At 45.4% G+C, this 19,066-nt stretch overlaps 1 protein-coding gene across 1 annotated transcript in view; it reads right to left on the bottom strand.

Annotated features, from left to right (window-relative positions):
* The window catches only part of SCRN2 (secernin 2), a 203,371-nt gene that overhangs the window by 107,702 nt on the left and 76,603 nt on the right, over positions 1 to 19,066 (bottom strand). Inside the window, exon 2 of the mRNA XM_086924298.1 lies at positions 6,550 to 6,772. Coding sequence (XP_086780424.1) covers positions 6,550 to 6,771 — 222 coding nt within the window. The 5' untranslated portion in view covers position 6,772. The remainder of the gene's footprint in view (positions 1 to 6,549; positions 6,773 to 19,066) is intronic.

Raw genomic sequence — 19,066 nt, 5'->3', positions numbered from 1 at the left:
GCGGGGGAATATGTGAACATCTTCTCGTTGCTTGTCGATCATTATGAGGTGGAGCATGTTAAGGGTCAGAAGGATCTCATGCATCCGAGTGTTTGGCGCGCAAAAATGGCCGCCTTTAAAGTGAATGAGAATATTGGCAATTGGGGCAATGCATGGGGAATTTTTACGTCAATCCTAGGGGAACGTAGGCCAGAGTTGCTTCCCGAGTTTCCAATCTATCAGTCACGAATCATGGGGTACTCGACATCACACCAAGGTAACCATTGGTTCTGTTATGATAATCTTTTCAGAAAGGCGAAGGAGCATAACAAAAGTTTAACCTGGGATTGTTATGATTCATTGACATGGGATAAAATGAAGGAGTCAGGAATGTTAAAAATGCCTTTGGTGGGGAGCAATGTTGGCGAACCCTCCCGCCAATATGCGGGGACGCCCTTTCGGTCAGGTACGGGTACCGATGATTACTCGAAACCTGCCGGCAATGCAGGAAAAAGGGGTTTCTGCTTTAACTTCAACAGAGGTAAATGTACTAGGCCCCAGGGATCGTGTAAATTCAAACACGAATGTAGTGGTTGCGGGTCGTCCCATCCTGAGTCCATGTGCAGAGCCAGAACGGGTGAGAATGGGGGTAGAGGAGGCGCCAAACAGGTCTAATGTAGTCCGAGGGGCGCCTCTACCAACCCCGATTGATACCTGGGCGATGATTCCCTGGCTCAGTGAATACCCGGATCGTACTTCTGCCGGGGTGCTGCGGAACGGATTTTCGTATGGTTTCCGCATCCCGGTAGGGGACTTTCAGGGTGTCGAGAAGTGCAAAAATCAACTTTCCGTTCTGCAGCATACGACTGTAGTACAGGATAAGATCCAGAAAGAGGTTAATCGAGGTCGGGTCGCTGGCCCGTTTAGTGTACCCCCGGTGCAGAATTTTGTTTGTTCTCCCCTAGGGGTGGTCCCCAAGAAGGACCCAGGTGAGTTTCGACTGATTCACAATTTATCAGCTCCACATGGTCGGTCTGTAAACGAGGCAATCGATCCAGAAGTGTGTTCGGTGCGGTACGCATCATTCGATGAAGCCGTAGCCATTTTGAATCGCCTGGGGCCCGGGACGCTGATGGCGAAATCAGATATCGAGTCAGCGTTCCGATTGCTCCCGGTACACCCAGACGACCAGCGTCTCCTGGGATTCATGTTCCAAGGTTGTTATTACATGGATAGGTGTATGCCGATGGGGTGCTCTATATCCTGTGCCTATTTCGAGAAATTCAGTAGTTTTCTACAATGGGTCTTCACAAGGAAGACGGGTTTCCAAAATGTAATGCATTACCTTGATGATTTTCTGTTTCTTGGGGCAGCCGGGGATCTTGAATGTGGCCGGGCCTTGGCCGAATTTTGTGTGTTAATGAACCAGTTTGGCGTGCCATTGGCACCGGGTAAAACAGTGGGTCCTACGACTTGCCTCGAGTTTCTGGGGATCGAGTTGGATTCCAGCGAGGGTTGTTTTCGTTTGCCGACTGCCAAAGTGTTGAAATTCAGGGCAGCCCTGCAAGTGTGTATAAATGCATCTAAAGTTACGCTGCATCAATTGCAGCAGTTGGTGGGGAAGTTGAATTTTGCCCTAAGGGTGATACCAATGGCCCGCCCCTTTTCCCGTTCGATTGCACAAGCGATGGTCGGCCTAAAGGAGGGTCATCATCGCACGAGACTATCGGCTGAGGTCCGCCAGGACATGCGTATTTGGTTAGCATTTTTGGCGGACTTTAATGGTCGAGTAGTCTGGAACAAGCCAGCCGTGTCCGCTGAAGAGCTGGGGCTATGGACAGATTCAGAAGGAAGCATTGGCTTTGGCGCCATCTTCGGCACGAAATGGTCGGCACAAAGATGGCCGACGTGGTGGCACGATAATGGTCTGACGAGTAATATTGCTTTCCTGGAACTGTTTCCCATTTTGGTGGCCCTCAGAACCTGGCCCGAAGGGTTCAAAGATCACTCGGTCATATTTTGGTCTGACAATATGACCGTAGTAGAATGCATCAATAGTCAGGCAGCACGTTGTAAACTGATTTTGAGATTGCTCAAAGAAATTGTTTTACTTTGTATGCAACTGAACGTGATATTCAGAGCAAAACATGTCCCAGGGGTGTTGAATCAGGCGGCTGACGCACTGTCTCGTTTTCAAATGCAGGCTTTCTCGGGTTTCCTTCCCTCAGCGGACCCAGAGCCGGCACCCTTTCCCGAAGCTCTCTGGTCTCTCGGTGCCCCGAACTTCGTCACCTCGTGGGAGAGAGTTTAGCACCACGGACGAGGAAGGCATATGAAGGGGCGTTTCGGGCCTATTTAGCCTTTTTGGGGACTGACAGAGAGGGGTTGTGGGGCCAAGAGGAATGGGTAGTGAATTTTCTGATGTCCTTACGTAGGGCTGGGAAATCGGTGGCTACGGCCCAGAGGCATCGTGCTGCCATTTCCTTTGTTGCCAGGGCTCATAATATCCAGGACCCGACAGCATCTTTCGTGGTACAGAAAGCGCTGCGTGGGTGGCAACGCCTTGAGGGTCGCAGAGTAGACGAGAGGCGCCCGATAGGTTTGGATAGGTTGTCCCAGTTGTTGGCCGCACTCCCTGCCAAATGCTCGTCTCAGTTTGAGACGGTATTGTTCCGAGCCGCTTTTACGCTTGCATTTCACGGGGCGAAGAGGGTAAGCGAGCTGGTGGCAAGGAACAAACTGGATGTGGCTGGGGGTTTGTGCCAGGAAAACGTTCAGATCAGGGGAGAGACGATGACTGTCTCCTTCGTCAGGTCCAGGACCGATCAGGATGGGATGGGTGACTGCATAATCATACGCAGGATTCCCGGGTCCTCCATGTGTCCGGTAAAGTGTTTAGAGGATTACCTAGCACGAAGGGTGGCATCATGGGGGGGGACCTTGTTGAGACACGCGGACGCCACCCCACTGACGAAATTTCAGTTTCAGCGGGTGCTTGCGATGTCAATTGCCGCAGCGGGCTTGAACCCGGGCGAGTTTGGGACCCATTCCTTTCGTATAGGGGCTGCCACAGAAGCTACAGCCAGGGGTCTTAATGTTGAACAAGTCAAACGAGTGGGGCGTTGGTCCTCCAATTGTTATAAGAGATATGTGCGGTTGCACATGTTGTGAAGCTGTAATAATATACTCACGCTTCTTGTTTTTGTTTGGTTTTCAGTTACGCGAGCCTACGAGGCGGGGCGGACTATGCAGTCGACCCAACACCGGGCCAGCGGTCAGACATCACCGGCTGTGAGAAAAGAGGTGTGGGTCGTGGGCCACTCATACGTGAGGCGTGCCGCAGACGTATTCAAAGCAGGTGACATGATTCACGTAGCTGGGGAATACGGGTACAGGGTGTCCTTCTACGGAAGAGGCGGTCTCTGTATTGACCAGTTTCAAACATTTTTTGAGGGTTTGTTAGGGCGGACGAGGTCACCGCCGTCTATAGTTATAGTACATTTAGGGGGCAATGATTTGGTCACCACCGGTAGACGACTTCTCCTGGAGGCAATGCTTTCCACTGTAAGTTGGTTGGCGAGGAGAGTTCCGGGGTGCACCATTGCGTGGTCCCATATGATTCCACGAAAGGTGTGGCGGGGGGCTATTTCTGTTCCTGCTTTGAACCATTCTGTTAGAAAGCTGAATAACAAAGTGAGTAGGTTGTTCCGTTCCAGGACATTGCATTCTATCCCGCATGGTTGTATTAATGATGACAGTATGTATTTGGGGGATGGTGTGCATTTGTCTCGGGTGGGAAATGAGTTACTAATAGGAGACTTCTTAGCATGGTTAAAAACGTTGAAACATGACCTTTAGGTAGGAGTTTTGTGGGGGGTCCGGATAGCCGGTCAACTATCCGGCCTGTGGCGGTAAGGTCATGATCGGTGAGCACTAATTAGAAGATCCCTATGAGTGGGCGTCACCCAACACGGATGGGAGCGCTCGGGAGAGGTGGCCTTTGGCCCCTCAATGGGGAGGCGGTCCCTTCTAAGGATGGGTCGCCGAAAGTAAAGGAAAGGCGGTCAAGGCCCCTTCCTTTGTAGGAGGGGTTACAGCCCCCTCCTGGGGAATTTCCCGGGGCCAGTGACGTCTGCGACGGCAGATGTGGTAAGTTGTGTGGGGTTGGGGGGAGGTCTACGATACCTTCTAGATACCTCACACGAGTCTTCGAACGACCTTTAACTGGCGTCGAGTTTATAGGTGCCCCCGTCAAGTCAAGGGAAATTGGTAGTAGTTGCACTTGAGGTACGCCTCCGTGCTGTCGCCCCTCCCAAGTGGGGGGGGTATGTCTGGTTAGGGATCTTGACACCGGTTACGACCTTGCCGTTGGCCCTTAAACGTTAGGATGTACAATTTCAATATTTCAAGAAAATGTTTTGTAGGATGTTAGATCGGCTAGGAGAACCTCTGTATTAGAGAATCTGTTAAGGTTAGCCAAACATCGCAATGTGGTAATGAAATTGTACATAATATGAACTGTTTAATGTTTTAATTTTTGTTTTAATAAATACGGCCGGGAGGGTCACTCCCTCCCACTTCCAAAAACTTCAAGAACTGATTCCGGTTTCCCTTCTTTGGGGATTGTGTTGAGAGGGGGTGGCGGGTATCTCAGCCATATGGAAAGGGGCGACCACTCGGTCCCCCCGAACGTATGGCAGAGTACCTCGATCCCCCCGGGAAGCCATTTTGGGCGGGAGGCGCGTCTCGGCTGGTATGCCCGAAGCGGCGTAGCCGGGGCGCGCTTTTTCCCGCCCTAGAGTGGGCTGGCCTAGACACCGACGCAGCTGGCCACGCCCCTCGGGGCAGGCAGGGGCGGGTTTACGCCCGCCCTGAAGACGGATAAAAAGGGACGCAAGACCAGAAGACATCCTCTTGTTCCTGTGCTCTGAAGCTGCACCTCCTCGCTGCACGTGAGCTCGAGACGGAACGAAGAGCCAATTTTGACCCACCCACCAGCCCCTGAGGACAGCAAGTTGTTTGTAATAAAGTGATCAATAATTTTGTTTCATTTACAGGTTGTGGTAGTATCGTGTTGATTTTGAGTGTAATAAAGAATGGTTTATCTTATGTGAATTTTGTGATTAAAGTAATTCAGATATAGTGTCGATTTATAAGCATGCTTTTTCGGTCATAGTGGCCAATGTATTTTTAGGCTTAGTAGCACTGTCGTATTTATTTTGGTAGGCGGTAAGGTCATGATCGGTGAGCACTAATTAGAAGATCCCTATGAGTGGGCGTCACCCAACACGGATGGGAGCGCTCGGGAGAGGTGGCCTTTGGCCCCTCAATGGGGAGGCGGTCCCTTCTAAGGATGGGTCGCCGAAAGTAAAGGAAAGGCGGTCAAGGCCCCTTCCTTTGTAGGAGGGGTTACAGCCCCCTCCTGGGGAATTTCCCGGGGCCAGTGACGTCTGCGACGGCAGATGTGGTAAGTTGTGTGGGGTTGGGGGGAGGTCTACGATACCTTCTAGATACCTCACACGAGTCTTCGAACGACCTTTAACTGGCGTCGAGTTTATAGGTGCCCCCGTCAAGTCAAGGGAAATTGGTAGTAGTTGCACTTGAGGTACGCCTCCGTGCTGTCGCCCCTCCCAAGTGGGGGGGGTATGTCTGGTTAGGGATCTTGACACCGGTTACGACCTTGCCGTTGGCCCTTAAACGTTAGGATGTACAATTTCAATATTTCAAGAAAATGTTTTGTAGGATGTTAGATCGGCTAGGAGAACCTCTGTATTAGAGAATCTGTTAAGGTTAGCCAAACATCGCAATGTGGTAATGAAATTGTACATAATATGAACTGTTTAATGTTTTAATTTTTGTTTTAATAAATACGGCCGGGAGGGTCACTCCCTCCCACTTCCAAAAACTTCAAGAACTGTTTCCGGTTTCCCTCCTTTGGGGATTGTGTTGAGAGGGGGTGGCGGGTATCTCAGCCATATGAGATAAAGCATGCAGGTGAGGGGTCTGTGTCTTACATATGTATGTAATCAGAGTAAAACTCTGTTAACCCTACTCCAGTCTAAATATTCGGTTCACTGATTTCACAGTGGCGGAAGTTCGAAATTTCTCTCACTCGTCCTTTCTTTCGCTCATTCGCTCTTATGCCAGACACTTACTAATGCTCATGGATACATTTTAAACCAAAGACAGCCGCCAGTGATTTCTGCATGGTTAGTCAACAAGGTACATGCAATCTGGGCTGAGACTATGGGAGAAAAAGGAAGCATTCTTCTACCTTATTGCAAGGAAGTTAGCGATATTGCAGAGTAAAATGCTTATTTGTTTCGGTGTAAGGGGAAGGGTGTTTAGATTTCCCCCACAAATGATTGTCATGCCTGATGTGGGGTGTGAGAAAACAAATGGTTACATTGAACTGCGGGGTTGCCTGAATACGTGGAGGTGGGTGCATCCTATCCTGCCAGCGATAACAACACAAGAAAGTTTGCCTAGAAATCTGATGTGACTAAGAGCATATTTGAACAGTTAAAAAAATAGCAGGACATACAGGGCAGAAAAATTGACTATACTCACCATGACCTTTTCTCCTAATCCGTGATCAGCAGCAGGAAAGTGAACCACCTCCTGCACCTCATCTCTTGGCCGATCTGAGTTCTTACCAAAGATCACCACTTGGGATAACGTAGAAGGAGGGAGAGCAACAAAGCAGTCACAAGATCTGGGTGGTTCTGAGCAACAGGAGCCATGAAGTTCAGAGTCTGCACTGCCCCACACCTCCAAGCCACAAGCCGCCATTCTGGTAAACAAGAGAAATATGTCAGGAACCAGGTCACGGTCCCATACCTTGTCATAGAAGTAATTACGCTGAATGATTTTTCAGAATGTTACCCGCCAATTCATCTCACCAAGGAACCTATTGTAAGAGACTATATTTCTTCCTAACAACTGACAAAAAAACAAAAGATGTCAAAAGACACGGAGTGACAATTTCGTGTATAAATAAACTCAGAATAAAGTGAAAGACATGTTGGGGAGCTGGGGAAGCCTAGGCGGGGATTAGTGGGTGAGCGAAGGAAAATAATCTTGTATACAGAGACATTCAGGAGGTCCATGGCTTTTACAAGGCACTTATCTCCAAAATTGTCCAATAAAAAAATTTTGGTTTTCTGATCAGCAATACTTCACAGCGGTATTTAAACAAAAATAAAGTTTTAAATATCGAGAGCCAAAATATCGAAAAAAAATATTGTGATGCAGAAATATTGTTGACAAGAATAAAGTTTTTTCAGGTAACTAATATCGTTATCAAGAATATCATCGTTGTTAATATCGTTTTCAATTATATAGATGTTAAAAATATCGTTTTTTTGAGTATTTGAATGTAATTTAATTCATATATTAATTTAACATGCTACCACTGTGTAGTAATAAATCACTACTAGGGCGGGTACAAATCATAAGTTTATTAAATAAAGATATCACAGGTGCTCCCAGCTTGGCGGCTTCAAATATCATCAACGTTCTAACCCACACTCCAGGATGTAGCGCGGATCATACCAAGGGAGCAGAGAAGGAAGGGGGGGGGGGGAAAGAGGGTAAGGAGAAGAGGATAAGATTACAACACACCTCCCTCACTATGGAAAAGGTGAAGGAAGGAGAAACAGAAAGGGACACCAAGAAGAGGGTAAGGTACGGGTGGAGAAACAGGGTAGGGGGTGATGGAAAGGTAGAGCAGAGCAGCATATGGGTAGGGGGCATAAAACCCTTTTATATAGATAGAATAGAGGAACAGTAAAGACTGCACAATAACAGTGGTACAATGACTCTGAACAGTTTGTTTTCCAATAAACATGACAGGGAAAAATGCTTATTTGAACCTACAGCATGTCCTGTAATGATTTCCTGAATAGCTCTGTCACATATTTATCTGAAGGAGGCGATATAATGTTCTTTACAGTACAGATTGTATTAGCTAAACTTATCAGGTTACGTCAACCAAACATTAAACAACAGTAACAGTCTGGTGCAACCAGAGTGTGCACCATTATGGTGTGGGGAATCCAATTCAATGGATGCACGGGGAAGTGTTTAAGGCATCCTGACATTTGTGGAACACATGTGAATATATCACCACCTTTCCACCCTTGGCTCCCCTGTGTCTGAGGTTGCCACACCGTCTATTTCTCCCTTGGATCCCTAACTCCTCATGCTGGAATTACCATCCCCTTCCGGAAAATTGAGAATGGCTGCACTGTTCTTTTCCCTAGGCAGCAGCTTGGGCCAGGACACCCATCCCCGAAGACTAACTCTGATAAAATGAGTCTCTCTTTCCATGTCCTTATCCATGGCTGGATTAGACCTTCTTCTGCTCTCATTTCCTTGGCCATGACAGTATTACAACCTTTATAGCATTTTGTTTTCAACAGTCCCCGTTCATTAGCATGAGCCTCATCAGCTATAAGTATGTCCTCCTGTTCCCTCTTGGGCTTGCCATAATAGAACTTATCTGTGTTTTCTGGACACTTACACTTCGGCTTCTTCAAATGACCATAGACAGGACTCATCTTCCCTTCCATGACTTTTAGTGGAGATCCTTTAAGATTACTCTGCATTTTCTCACTTCCCCTCTCCATAAAACCATAAACAAACCTTTGTATGTATACATCTTTGTTCTCTCCTTTTGACTCAATGTAACTCGCACCTCTCTCTCTTTCCAGATCCAAATTGTCCACATACTCCTCTGACACCTTGGTCCTGAACCCAGCCCACTTAATTCTTTGCCGCCTCTCAAAGCGATTGGACTGGTTGATTTTATACATCTGCCCTCCTTGTTCTTTGGTTGTGGTATTTACACACTCCACCACACTTCCAAATTTTACATCTGCCTCAATTTTTTGTTCCCTACAGTCCAACCTCTCTAGTTTCTTACGTATTTCTCTTTCCTCCACCTGACTTTGATATGTGTTTTTTTTCTTGATGCGTTCGTCCCCAATGGCTTCTCTTCCATACTTCTTTGTACTTGCAGTTCTTTCAATCGCTGTATTACCCTTGGTTGGCTGCCAGCAAACATTGACCATTTCACCTCCGATATCTTGTTTGCCTTGACTCCGTGTCTGCTCATCCATGTGTCCTTTTATCTTTACCTCTATTGAAATCCTCAACTTCTGTTGATCTCTCCACCCTAGCATGTTGATACCATCTTCCGTTATGTATATAGTACACCTCATATTGTTTCCTTTATAAACTACGCCCATGACTTTGCAACCAATAGCTTGTATATCTTTCCCTGCATTAGTTTTCAGGACTGTGTTGGCTTCTTTCAATTCATTTCCATATTTTTCCGCAAATTTTCTGTCCCAATCGCTTTTGCTTACCTCACTATATCTTGAACCAGAGTCTGTAATCATTTCTGTCTCAATTTCACCTATAATAACGGTACATCTCTGAGATAACTTCCTATCAATTGCATCCTCTTTGCCGACCATTCTTCCTTTGAACCCTTCATCCCTTTGCGCCTCTCCACTTGTGGCTTGTATATAGTATTCATCCCACCAGTTCAAAATGTTCTCATAAATATTCCTCTCAGTTCCTTTCGTGAATACGATTTCCATATTGTGATACATTTTCCTTCCTCCTGTACCTAGGCTGTGGAGTAGAATTTCTGCCTTTACTTCCGGTGAAAGAGATGCTACCTCTTCCTCCCAGACGGACACATAGTTTTCAAAATACACTTTCCAATTACCCCACTTAGCACTGCTATTATTAAACTCCTCCTTGAACTGCACAGGGGAAGGGAGATTATACATTCGGCCCCGCTCCATGTTTAGTGTGCTGCAATACACCAGAGTTACACAAGAAGATGCCACCGCCCCAGAAATGCAGCGCCACGGGACCCTGTGGAACACTGCTAGTAGATTAACAACGTTGCCCACTAGTACACTCAGGTATTTTAAGCACTTGTATTTGATAGATGTGAGGATTACGACAAGGCTCCTAGAAAAGACTGCTAGGATATCCCTTCAGAAAAAATGACATGAGAGAAAAAAAAATAAATAAACCCTGGCTGGTTCGCTGGTGTGGGACGATATGATGGGTGGCAATTGAGGACGAAGGGAGAATGTAAATATGGCGTACCCTTTATTTCATCAATACAACTGTCATGCGCTGAACAAGGATTTTCCTCGCACTTAAATGCTTAAAGTGTCCACACGGTGGCAATGTCTTCCCCGTTATGGCTATTATCAGCGGGATTTGAGTAGGATATCAATCAACGTGACTGAACTCGGTTGCAAAACAAAGGCTGAGGAGGATTTATCTCCTCACGCTAATGATGCTGATTCCCCTCAATATCTCTTTAGGAAACAGAGTGCCTCAATCATTTTTTCCTCACTCGTACCCTTTTCATGCGAACTTTAGCTCATTAATCAACTCCGTTTCCACGGCTCTTGTTTTCAATTTCCAGACGCAGTGAGAACGATTAACACCCAAATCGTCCTCGCACTGCCCAGCTCTTCACAAACACTTCAGCTGCTCACCTCACGAACTTTCGACATTTACTTGGGTCTCTCTCCTTCCCATTTCACCCGGACTACCACCTTTTCCAGAGCTCCGCTCCTCTCCTTTCCTTGGTTTCGACTGCTCACCTAACAAGCTTTCGCCTCTTCCAATACTCTCAAATTCGGGTCTTACTTCTCTTCACAAACTCAATGCCCGAAGTAGGTCATCTCTTACAATGCCTCAGCTGCATCATTCACGGACTTTCACCTACAGAGCCCATTTCACAACTTCATCACCAGGGCTTTCAATTACACTTCAAATTGCGGTGGGAACGATTAACTGCAAAGTCGTCTCCCGCTCCGCTCCGCTCCGCTTCCTCATTAACCTCTGCTGCTCATCTGACGAACTTTCGACTATTTCACAGTTCATCCGCTATGTCACTCAGAGTACTACCACGGTTAATAATCAGTTACTGGAACAAAAGCCCGCTACACTTTCTGTCCCTCATATATTTTCCATGCAGCTAACATGTACTGCTACAATACAGTTTCGTAAGTATTAGTCACATCTGTTCCGTTTAACGCTCCTCTTGGTGTTTCGATGGCTCAACACTATGATGCCGTTCAGCTTGGTCCCCTGCAGGTTAATCTTCCTTCCAAAATTCATGTAAGAATGCTCCTCAATTCTCTGAGGCTTATAATTACTCGCCTCCCTTTTATTCTGGGAGTTAGGTGTTAATGGCTCCCCGATGCTGTCACTCACTCATGCCTCTAATACTTGGCGCTCACCTCAAAACAGTTTCTTTCACGAAGTCATAAAAGGGACTGCGTTCCTTGCTCCGCTCCCTTCTTCTCATGCAGCTTCCAAGATTCACCTCACAGTCTTGTGCGACTCGCTCGGGAACCACATGGAGCGCTTTCACCTTCCTTTATTTTCTCCAAACTGCTCACCGGAAGAGTTTTGACAAACGAAGTCCTCCTTCTACTGCACTTTTTCAGGGCTGGAACTTCCCGTCGACGACTCTGCTTGTGATAAGAACAAGACCTGCTGCGTCTTCTCCTCACGAGAGCTCCCTGCCTCTCACCGACAGCATGACAGTCCTCGCAAACCACGGAGGGGACTGAGCATGGTGCCCAAGGACGCCCCTTTAAAACCTGAAGCGGAACACTGCTGCCGTGAGTCGTCCGCTTCACCTCGAAAACGACAGCCTTTCTCCTTGTCTCCCTCTCTCAACCGGCCTCTCGTTAGACCGAATTTTCATTCATCAAATGAGTGAGACTTCCTTGTGACTTTACTCCGCTCAAGCATTAAAAAATATCCAGGGGGGAGGTACCACACTGACCCTGGCTCAGTGTCCCGTCCTCGTCGCCATAAATGTAGTAATAAATCACTACTAGGGCGGGTACAAATCATAAGTTTATTAAATAAAGATATCACAGGTGCTCCCAGCTTGGCGGCTTCAAATATCATCAACGTTCTAACCCACACTCCAGGATGTAGCGCGGATCATACCAAGGGAGCAGAGAAGGAAGGGGGGGGGAAAGAGGGTAAGGAGAAGAGGATAAGATTACAACACACTGTTTGTATAATTCTTTTTATACGGTTTGCAATTTGAATTGAACTGCCAATAGTAATTTATAGTGTCATCGCGGTTGCTGAGATTGCAGGGGGAATGTGTGAAAAGTTAATTTGGTAATAGTTAATAAATGTTTAAGCTATTAATTATTTGAGTATTAATTTGTAAATTGTAAAATAAGCATGCATTTTAGTGATTACATTTTAGGTGCGGGCTGCTGGGTTTGTTCGGAGTATAGTGTGGGAAGTTAATTAGGTAATTAACAATTATTCACATATAATGAATATCGAATTGATTAAATATGTAAATGTAAGTAGTTATATATGTTACATTTTAAGAATGGGTTACTGGGTTTGGAAAGTTGTTGCTTGAAAAGTTAATTAAGGAATGAATTAATAATTCATTATTGTTAGTTATATATTTGGTTGCCAATTATGTAAATTGTGTTATACTTATATACTTTATATATATATTTTAGTTAGATTTTAGGTGTGGGTTGTTAGGTTTGTAGGGGTATAGGATGGCAAACTAATTAAGTAATAATTAAATAACCATTATTTTTAAATATATTTATATATTTATAATGTTAAGTTACTTTTTTTAACTTTTTTTATGTTTTCTAAATTGGTATGGTTATTCAAAAATGTAATGTGTTGAAGTGAACTAGTTTACCTTCTGTTGCTTAGACTGGATTCGGAATAGTACATGCAACCCCTTCGAAGTCCAACACTTTCCCTACTGTTGCACAGACTCGAGTGGGAATAGTAAATGTAACCCCCTGAATTCCAATGCTATCCCTACTGTTTCACAGACTAGAGCGGAAATATAAAATCTTACCCTTTCGAAGCCAACGCTTTCTCTACTATTGTACAGACTGGAGTAGAATAGTAAATGTAACTCCTTCAAAGTCCAATGCTTTTCCTACTGTGGCACAGTCTGGAGTGGGAAGAGTAAATATAACCCCCTGAAGGCTATTGCTCTCCCTACTGTTGCACAGACTCGAGTGGGAAAAAGTTGCGTAACAAAACTTGATGGAGCCCCGTGCAAATTGCATTGCAATTCAGGAGCTCTTAGTCCAGGGTACTGCGCTGAGGGTGCCCCTGGAGCTCGGCTGCCCCGCACTTTGGGGGACTTTGTTACGCCACTGGTGGGAAAACTATATTTTAACCCTCCAAAGTTAATTTGTTCCCTACTATTGCACAGACTGGACTGGGAATAATAAATGTAACCCCCCAAAGTCCAATGCTCTCCCTACCGTTGCACAGACTGGAAAGAGATTAGAAAATCTTATCCCTATGAAGTCAAACGCTTTCCCTACTGTGGTACAGACTGGAGTGGGAATAGTAAATTAAACCCCTCCAAAGTCCAAAGCTTTCCCTACGCCCAATACTTTCCCTACTATTGCACAGACTTGAGTGTGAATAGTAAATTTTATCTCTCCCAAATCCACCACATTGCCTATTGTTGCACAGACTGGAGTGAGAATAACAAATCTTACTCCTTTGAAGTCCAACACTTTCCCTACTGTTGCATAGGGCTTTATTATGAGTCTGGCAGACCGCTGGGGCACGGCGGTGGCAGTCTTACGACTGCCCATTACAACCAGTGTGGTGGGTCAACCCTGGGACCACTGTAACCGCCCAGGCTCTAAGACCACTGGCAGTGTTGAGGCGGTCTTGAGGCCTTATATATTTGGTGGGGCAAGCATATTATGAGTTGCCTCATCGCCACACGTTTCATGGTGATGCGACCGCCATGAAAAATTGTGGCGGTGAGGAAACAAAGGCCCCCTTGTGCCTCTGTGCCATGTGGATGCACACAGGGGGGACAACATGTCCCCCCCCCAGTTTGCATGCACACCAGTACCTGCACGGATAGCCTGCAGCAGTCCATGCCATGCAGGTACTGCCTTTGACGTTCCCATTGCGGTGCCTATTTCAAAGGCATCCCCCCTAGAATGCCCAAGAACCTCCTGCCAGACAGGAGAAAACGCCTAATCTGGCGGGTGGTTAAAACATGAGTGGCGTTGTGGGAGCTCCCGCACCGCCAAACTCATAATAAGGCCACTAGACTGGAGTGGTACTATTAAGTTTTTCCACCTCCAAAGTCATTGTTTTCCCTTTTCCTGCACAGACTGAAGTGGGAAAATTAAATCTTACCCCTCAGATGTTTAATGCTTTCCCTACTGTTGAACAGACTGGAGTCGTAATAGTAAATCTTACTCCAACGCTTTCCCTACTGTTGCACAGACTCGAGTAGAAATAGTAAATTGAGCCCCTCTGAAGTGCAAAGCTTTCCCTACTATTGCCCTATTTGGAGAGGGAATAATATATTTAAAATACACACAATAAGAGTGGGTCCAAGGGAAGAATTTAAAGACCTGCGAGGGTCGGTTCCCCCACACAATTAATCAATACACAAAATGGGACCCTCGGGTCTGAGTGAAGTAAATTGGAAAGATATAGGTCTTCCAGCATAGGCCTGATCTGTCCCTGAAGGGAGCCCTTACTTAGGATGAAATACCTCACCCACCATAGGTGAAATACTTCTTCATTGGGATTCTCCTAGTGACGAAGGGAGTGATCCTGAATCGCGTTGTGTATTCTTACCAGACCCGTTTGCTCAATAAATCGAGGTTTGCTGCACTAAAACTCTGGCTTTGTGTCCGTGTCTGCTGGTCTTTCGACATAGAAGAAAGGAGAACAGCCGTGGTGTATTTGAAGAGGCTGCCTGCCTCGTCACGGACCGCCTTCTCTAAGTGGCTGGGAAAGGCGCTGCAAGCATTCCAGCTTGCACTTTTGTATTGATATATATATATATATTAATATATATATAAATGTATATATATCCACTACACAAACGCTCCGAAGCCCGGCCTAGGACCCTAGAGAGGTAGTACGTACACCGGCAGAGCAACCAGCAGTAAAATTCACAAAAGTCCCCGAATACTCCGCTATATGTACTCTCAAAGCACAAACTGGATTCTAACTCAAGGAAGATTTGTTATGCTTCTCTGCTACGCGTTTCGGCTCTAAACAGCCTACTATATATATATATATATATATATATATATATATATATATATATATATATAGAGAGAGAGAGAGAGAGAGAGAGATAGAGAAAATGTGCTTTTTATAGAATTAAATGTAAAGAACTAAACAAAACAATTAATATAAAGTAAAACATTTTTAATCATGGTTATATTATATAAACATACAGCATATATCCACTTAACCGTGGCCGTGTCGGCCAACGGGCGTGGACAGCGCTACGGAAGTAGTGCTCGCGACGACCATTGGCCGACAGAAGCAGCGAAGGGGAAAGATATATATATGTGTGTGTTTATAAGTATATAGCATAAAATATCAGATTTATTTAATTAACATTATATTAATGGTATATATTAAAATATTCAAGGATTTACCGTATTTTCCGGCGTATAAGACGACCCGGCGTATAAGACGACCCCCTACTTTTCATAAAAAAAATTAGGTTTTGTGATATATTCGCCGTATAAGACTACCCGTGATTTTAGCCCTCCTCCGTGACATAAAGTGTAAAGACTGTCCATCCGATCCTAAAAAGAACGCAGTGTCTTGGTGATTTAACAGGAATGTACTGTTAGTAACTGCAGCAAAACATGACGTTGCTGTATTGCCGGCGGGAAAATATCACAGTCCCCTTTCTATGGCCATTAACTGACGCTCCTCTGCTTCCGATGACCGCGAGATTTCTGGTCACATCGGAAGGAGAGAGACGCCAGATCAGGACATGCTGCTGCATCCCCCCACCCTCCCACGAGCAGGGCGCCCGAATTCCTCCCCACTGGAGCTGCTGCGCTGCCATCACACCGACGCGGAGGCTCGAGGCATGCTCACAGGCTCGGTGCCCTTCTGTATACCGACCTGGGTCGTGAAGGCGGAGCGGCACGACTACAATAGCCGGTAAGGACTACAGCAGGCGGGCATAGGCAAGGTTGGTGGAGCGGTAAAATTTAGTTACCGGCGTATAAGACGACCCCCGACTTTCGAGCACATTTTAAAGGGTTAAAAAGTCGTCTTATACGCCGGAAAATACGGTACTATATATATCCGTTAGGCAGAATTCCTGCAACATACCAACATGCTATTTGACAGGATTTCAATGTGCCTCAAAGAAAATGTATTCATGTTTGAAAAAGTATACTACAAACAACTGCAGGGCACTTCCATGGGCACTTGCTTCGCCTCCAGCTATGCGAATCTCATGGTGGGCTGGAGAGAGGAGCAGGTACTCTCGATCGACCAAACGGAAAAGTGGGCATACAATGTCTCTAAGTGGCTGAGATATATTGATGATATTTTCTTTGTGTGGAAAGGAACCGAAAGTGACCTTAATGTTTTCATTGATTGTTTTTAAATATGAATGATGTCAACCTAAGATTTACTAGACACTACAGCCAAGCTCTATTGAATTTCTTGACCTTAAATTAACTGTGGAAAAGGGGAGAATAAGCACAAATCTGTTTAGAAAAAATACAGCAGGGAACTCCATCCTACACTCCACAAGCTCCCACCCTCCCAGTTGCAGATGGGGGAATTCCCTACAGCGAATTCCTAAGGGCAAAACGCAATTGCAGTACTGAGGTGGCATACACACAAACCAAACAGGAAATGAAAGTGAGATTTAAAGACAGAGGGTACTCTAAAAGAGCTCTTCATCAAGCCGAGACATGAGTTGAAACTCAGTGCAGAGAAGAAATCCTAGAAAAGAGCAAAACCAAGGCTACCCTACAAGATAGTGGTAAGCAGCCCACCAGATTTATCACCACGTTCTGTAGTCAATCAAAGCAAATACGTAGAATCTTAAAAAACAGATGGGACATCCTGAGACAGGACCTCATTCTACGAAATGAGATAGGCACATCCCCGTCCATCACATATAATAGAAACACATCACTGAGGGACATATTGGTACATAGCCACCTCTATCCCAAAGAGAACAGTTGGCTTAGACAAACCAAAGGCTTCCACAAATGTGGCAAATGTAAAGCCTGCAAACAAAGTAACAATGTCACTGAGACCATCCTAGAAAGGACAAAAACAAAATGGAAGATACCACAACTGATCACCTGTAACACGGAGTATGTACTGTATGCCATTGTCTGCCCATGTGGCCTCTGGTACATAGGATCCACCACATTTGCAGTTAAGAAGCTTATCCTGGAGCACTGGCGCGTGATCACCAATGGTGATCAAAGCTACAGTACGGCTAGGCACTTTGCAAAGGAACATGAGGCAGACTGGACCAAAGCCAGATTCTTTGGACTGGATACAGTAAACCCCAATCCAAGAGGAGGTAACCGCATTGCCCTCCTCTGCAAAAGTGAATCACGCTTCATCCTCCAAGCAGGCACAATATTTCCATATGGTCTTAACCAGAATGAGGAACTGTATAGTTACTTATGACCATATGAATATCAGCTGTAATCCACAACGAGGAAACGGCGGGACTGCAAAAGTTCCCGATCGCGACACTATGGGATGAGATGTTGCGCTCCCTACATAGAGACGCTGAGACGCTGGCTGATGATACCCCACCTTGACCGTCACGTAGACACCCCACCTAGCACTCCACACGCACGACACCCCCCCGTCACCGACCCATGCCACTCCCCCACTCCCCGACTCCTGCAGAACTCCTGTAGTCCATACTCGAAGGCATCCAAGAGATCCCGATGCACTGATACACCCTAGCTCCGTAACACACACCACGTCCCCAAGTTGGGCGACCATAGCCCCCGTTTCACATATCCTTTGTCATTTTCCTTTTTATTTTCTGGCTGAGAGATTCTGATGTCGTCTACGACGCGGCTGGAACATTTGTACTGTAATTCTGAAGACCTGTTTGCAACGCTGTAACACTGTACAATATGTTGCGTCCCGCGACCATGACTGGCATCCTTGTGAAGTAGGGGAAAAAAAAAAATGCATGATGTACCATTCAAGTGTTCTTTACTCCTGTGAATTCAATAAAGGATATATTTAAAAAAAAATGAATATCAGCTGTAATAAACCATAACCTTGCCTCGACAGTGCACTCACGTCCCTTTCCCCCACCCGCACCCTCACCACTTCACTTCCTCCCTTGTTTTTAACGTTACCACTGCAGACTTCATGATTGTGCATTAAATGCTCTACTAAGGTTATTGTCAGATAGATGAAATATGTGCTTTAGTCGGAGTTGAAATATGTATCTTGATTATGTCTTAACTCGTGTTTTTCTTTGTAGGAGAGAGATGCTGAACATCACTGAAAAATCACGTCTTAGCTAACGATGTGAGCACCGGAGTCATGGGCAGCCACCCATTCTACTCAAAGCCACTTGTATAGCTAAACATATCACAATAGGCTACTATAGCGTCACTGTGAAGCTCTTACAATCTTGCCTCCGTAATGATGTCATCTCTCACCTCATTCAATCACATTTATCTAATTTTAAGGACTTATCTTTCATTTTTGTTTTGCAGGTTACCTACGCTGCTACCACTGCAGTCCATCTCACGTTTTGTTTATTCTACTGTTTTATTAAAGTCATGTTTCTATTTATTTATTTCTGTTTTAATAAAGGATAATTTTGAAAAAACTGAGTGTATACGTCTTCTTTTTCTGACAACATTTGACTATTATTTACTGTGATAATCATCTGCTTAGAAAACATTTTAAAATCAAAACTATTTAACATTACAGTACACCTACGAAAAATAATGTAAGTAACTCTTAGGCACATACATCCTGCGTAATTATACAACTACAAGAGTTCTATGAGTGTTTTACTTTATAACACCATAAGTACTGTTCGTGTGAATACAAAACAAATAAGGCACTGCCTGGCACCACCGAGGCTTCAGAGACTGCAGAGGCACACCCTGCATATTAAAATAAAGATCCTGAGTATGACAATACCCGGACTTAAATTGCCTCAAACTCCTCGAACAATTAGCAAATAATTCTCGGGAAGGTGGCCGTCTCCTAG

Source organism: Lissotriton vulgaris, chromosome 5 (genome assembly GCF_964263255.1).
Source record: "Lissotriton vulgaris chromosome 5, aLisVul1.2, whole genome shotgun sequence".
Classification (NCBI taxonomy): Eukaryota; Metazoa; Chordata; class Amphibia; order Caudata; family Salamandridae; genus Lissotriton; species Lissotriton vulgaris.
Note: the sequence above shows the minus strand (reverse complement) of the source record. Positions and strands in the feature narration are given on the sequence as shown.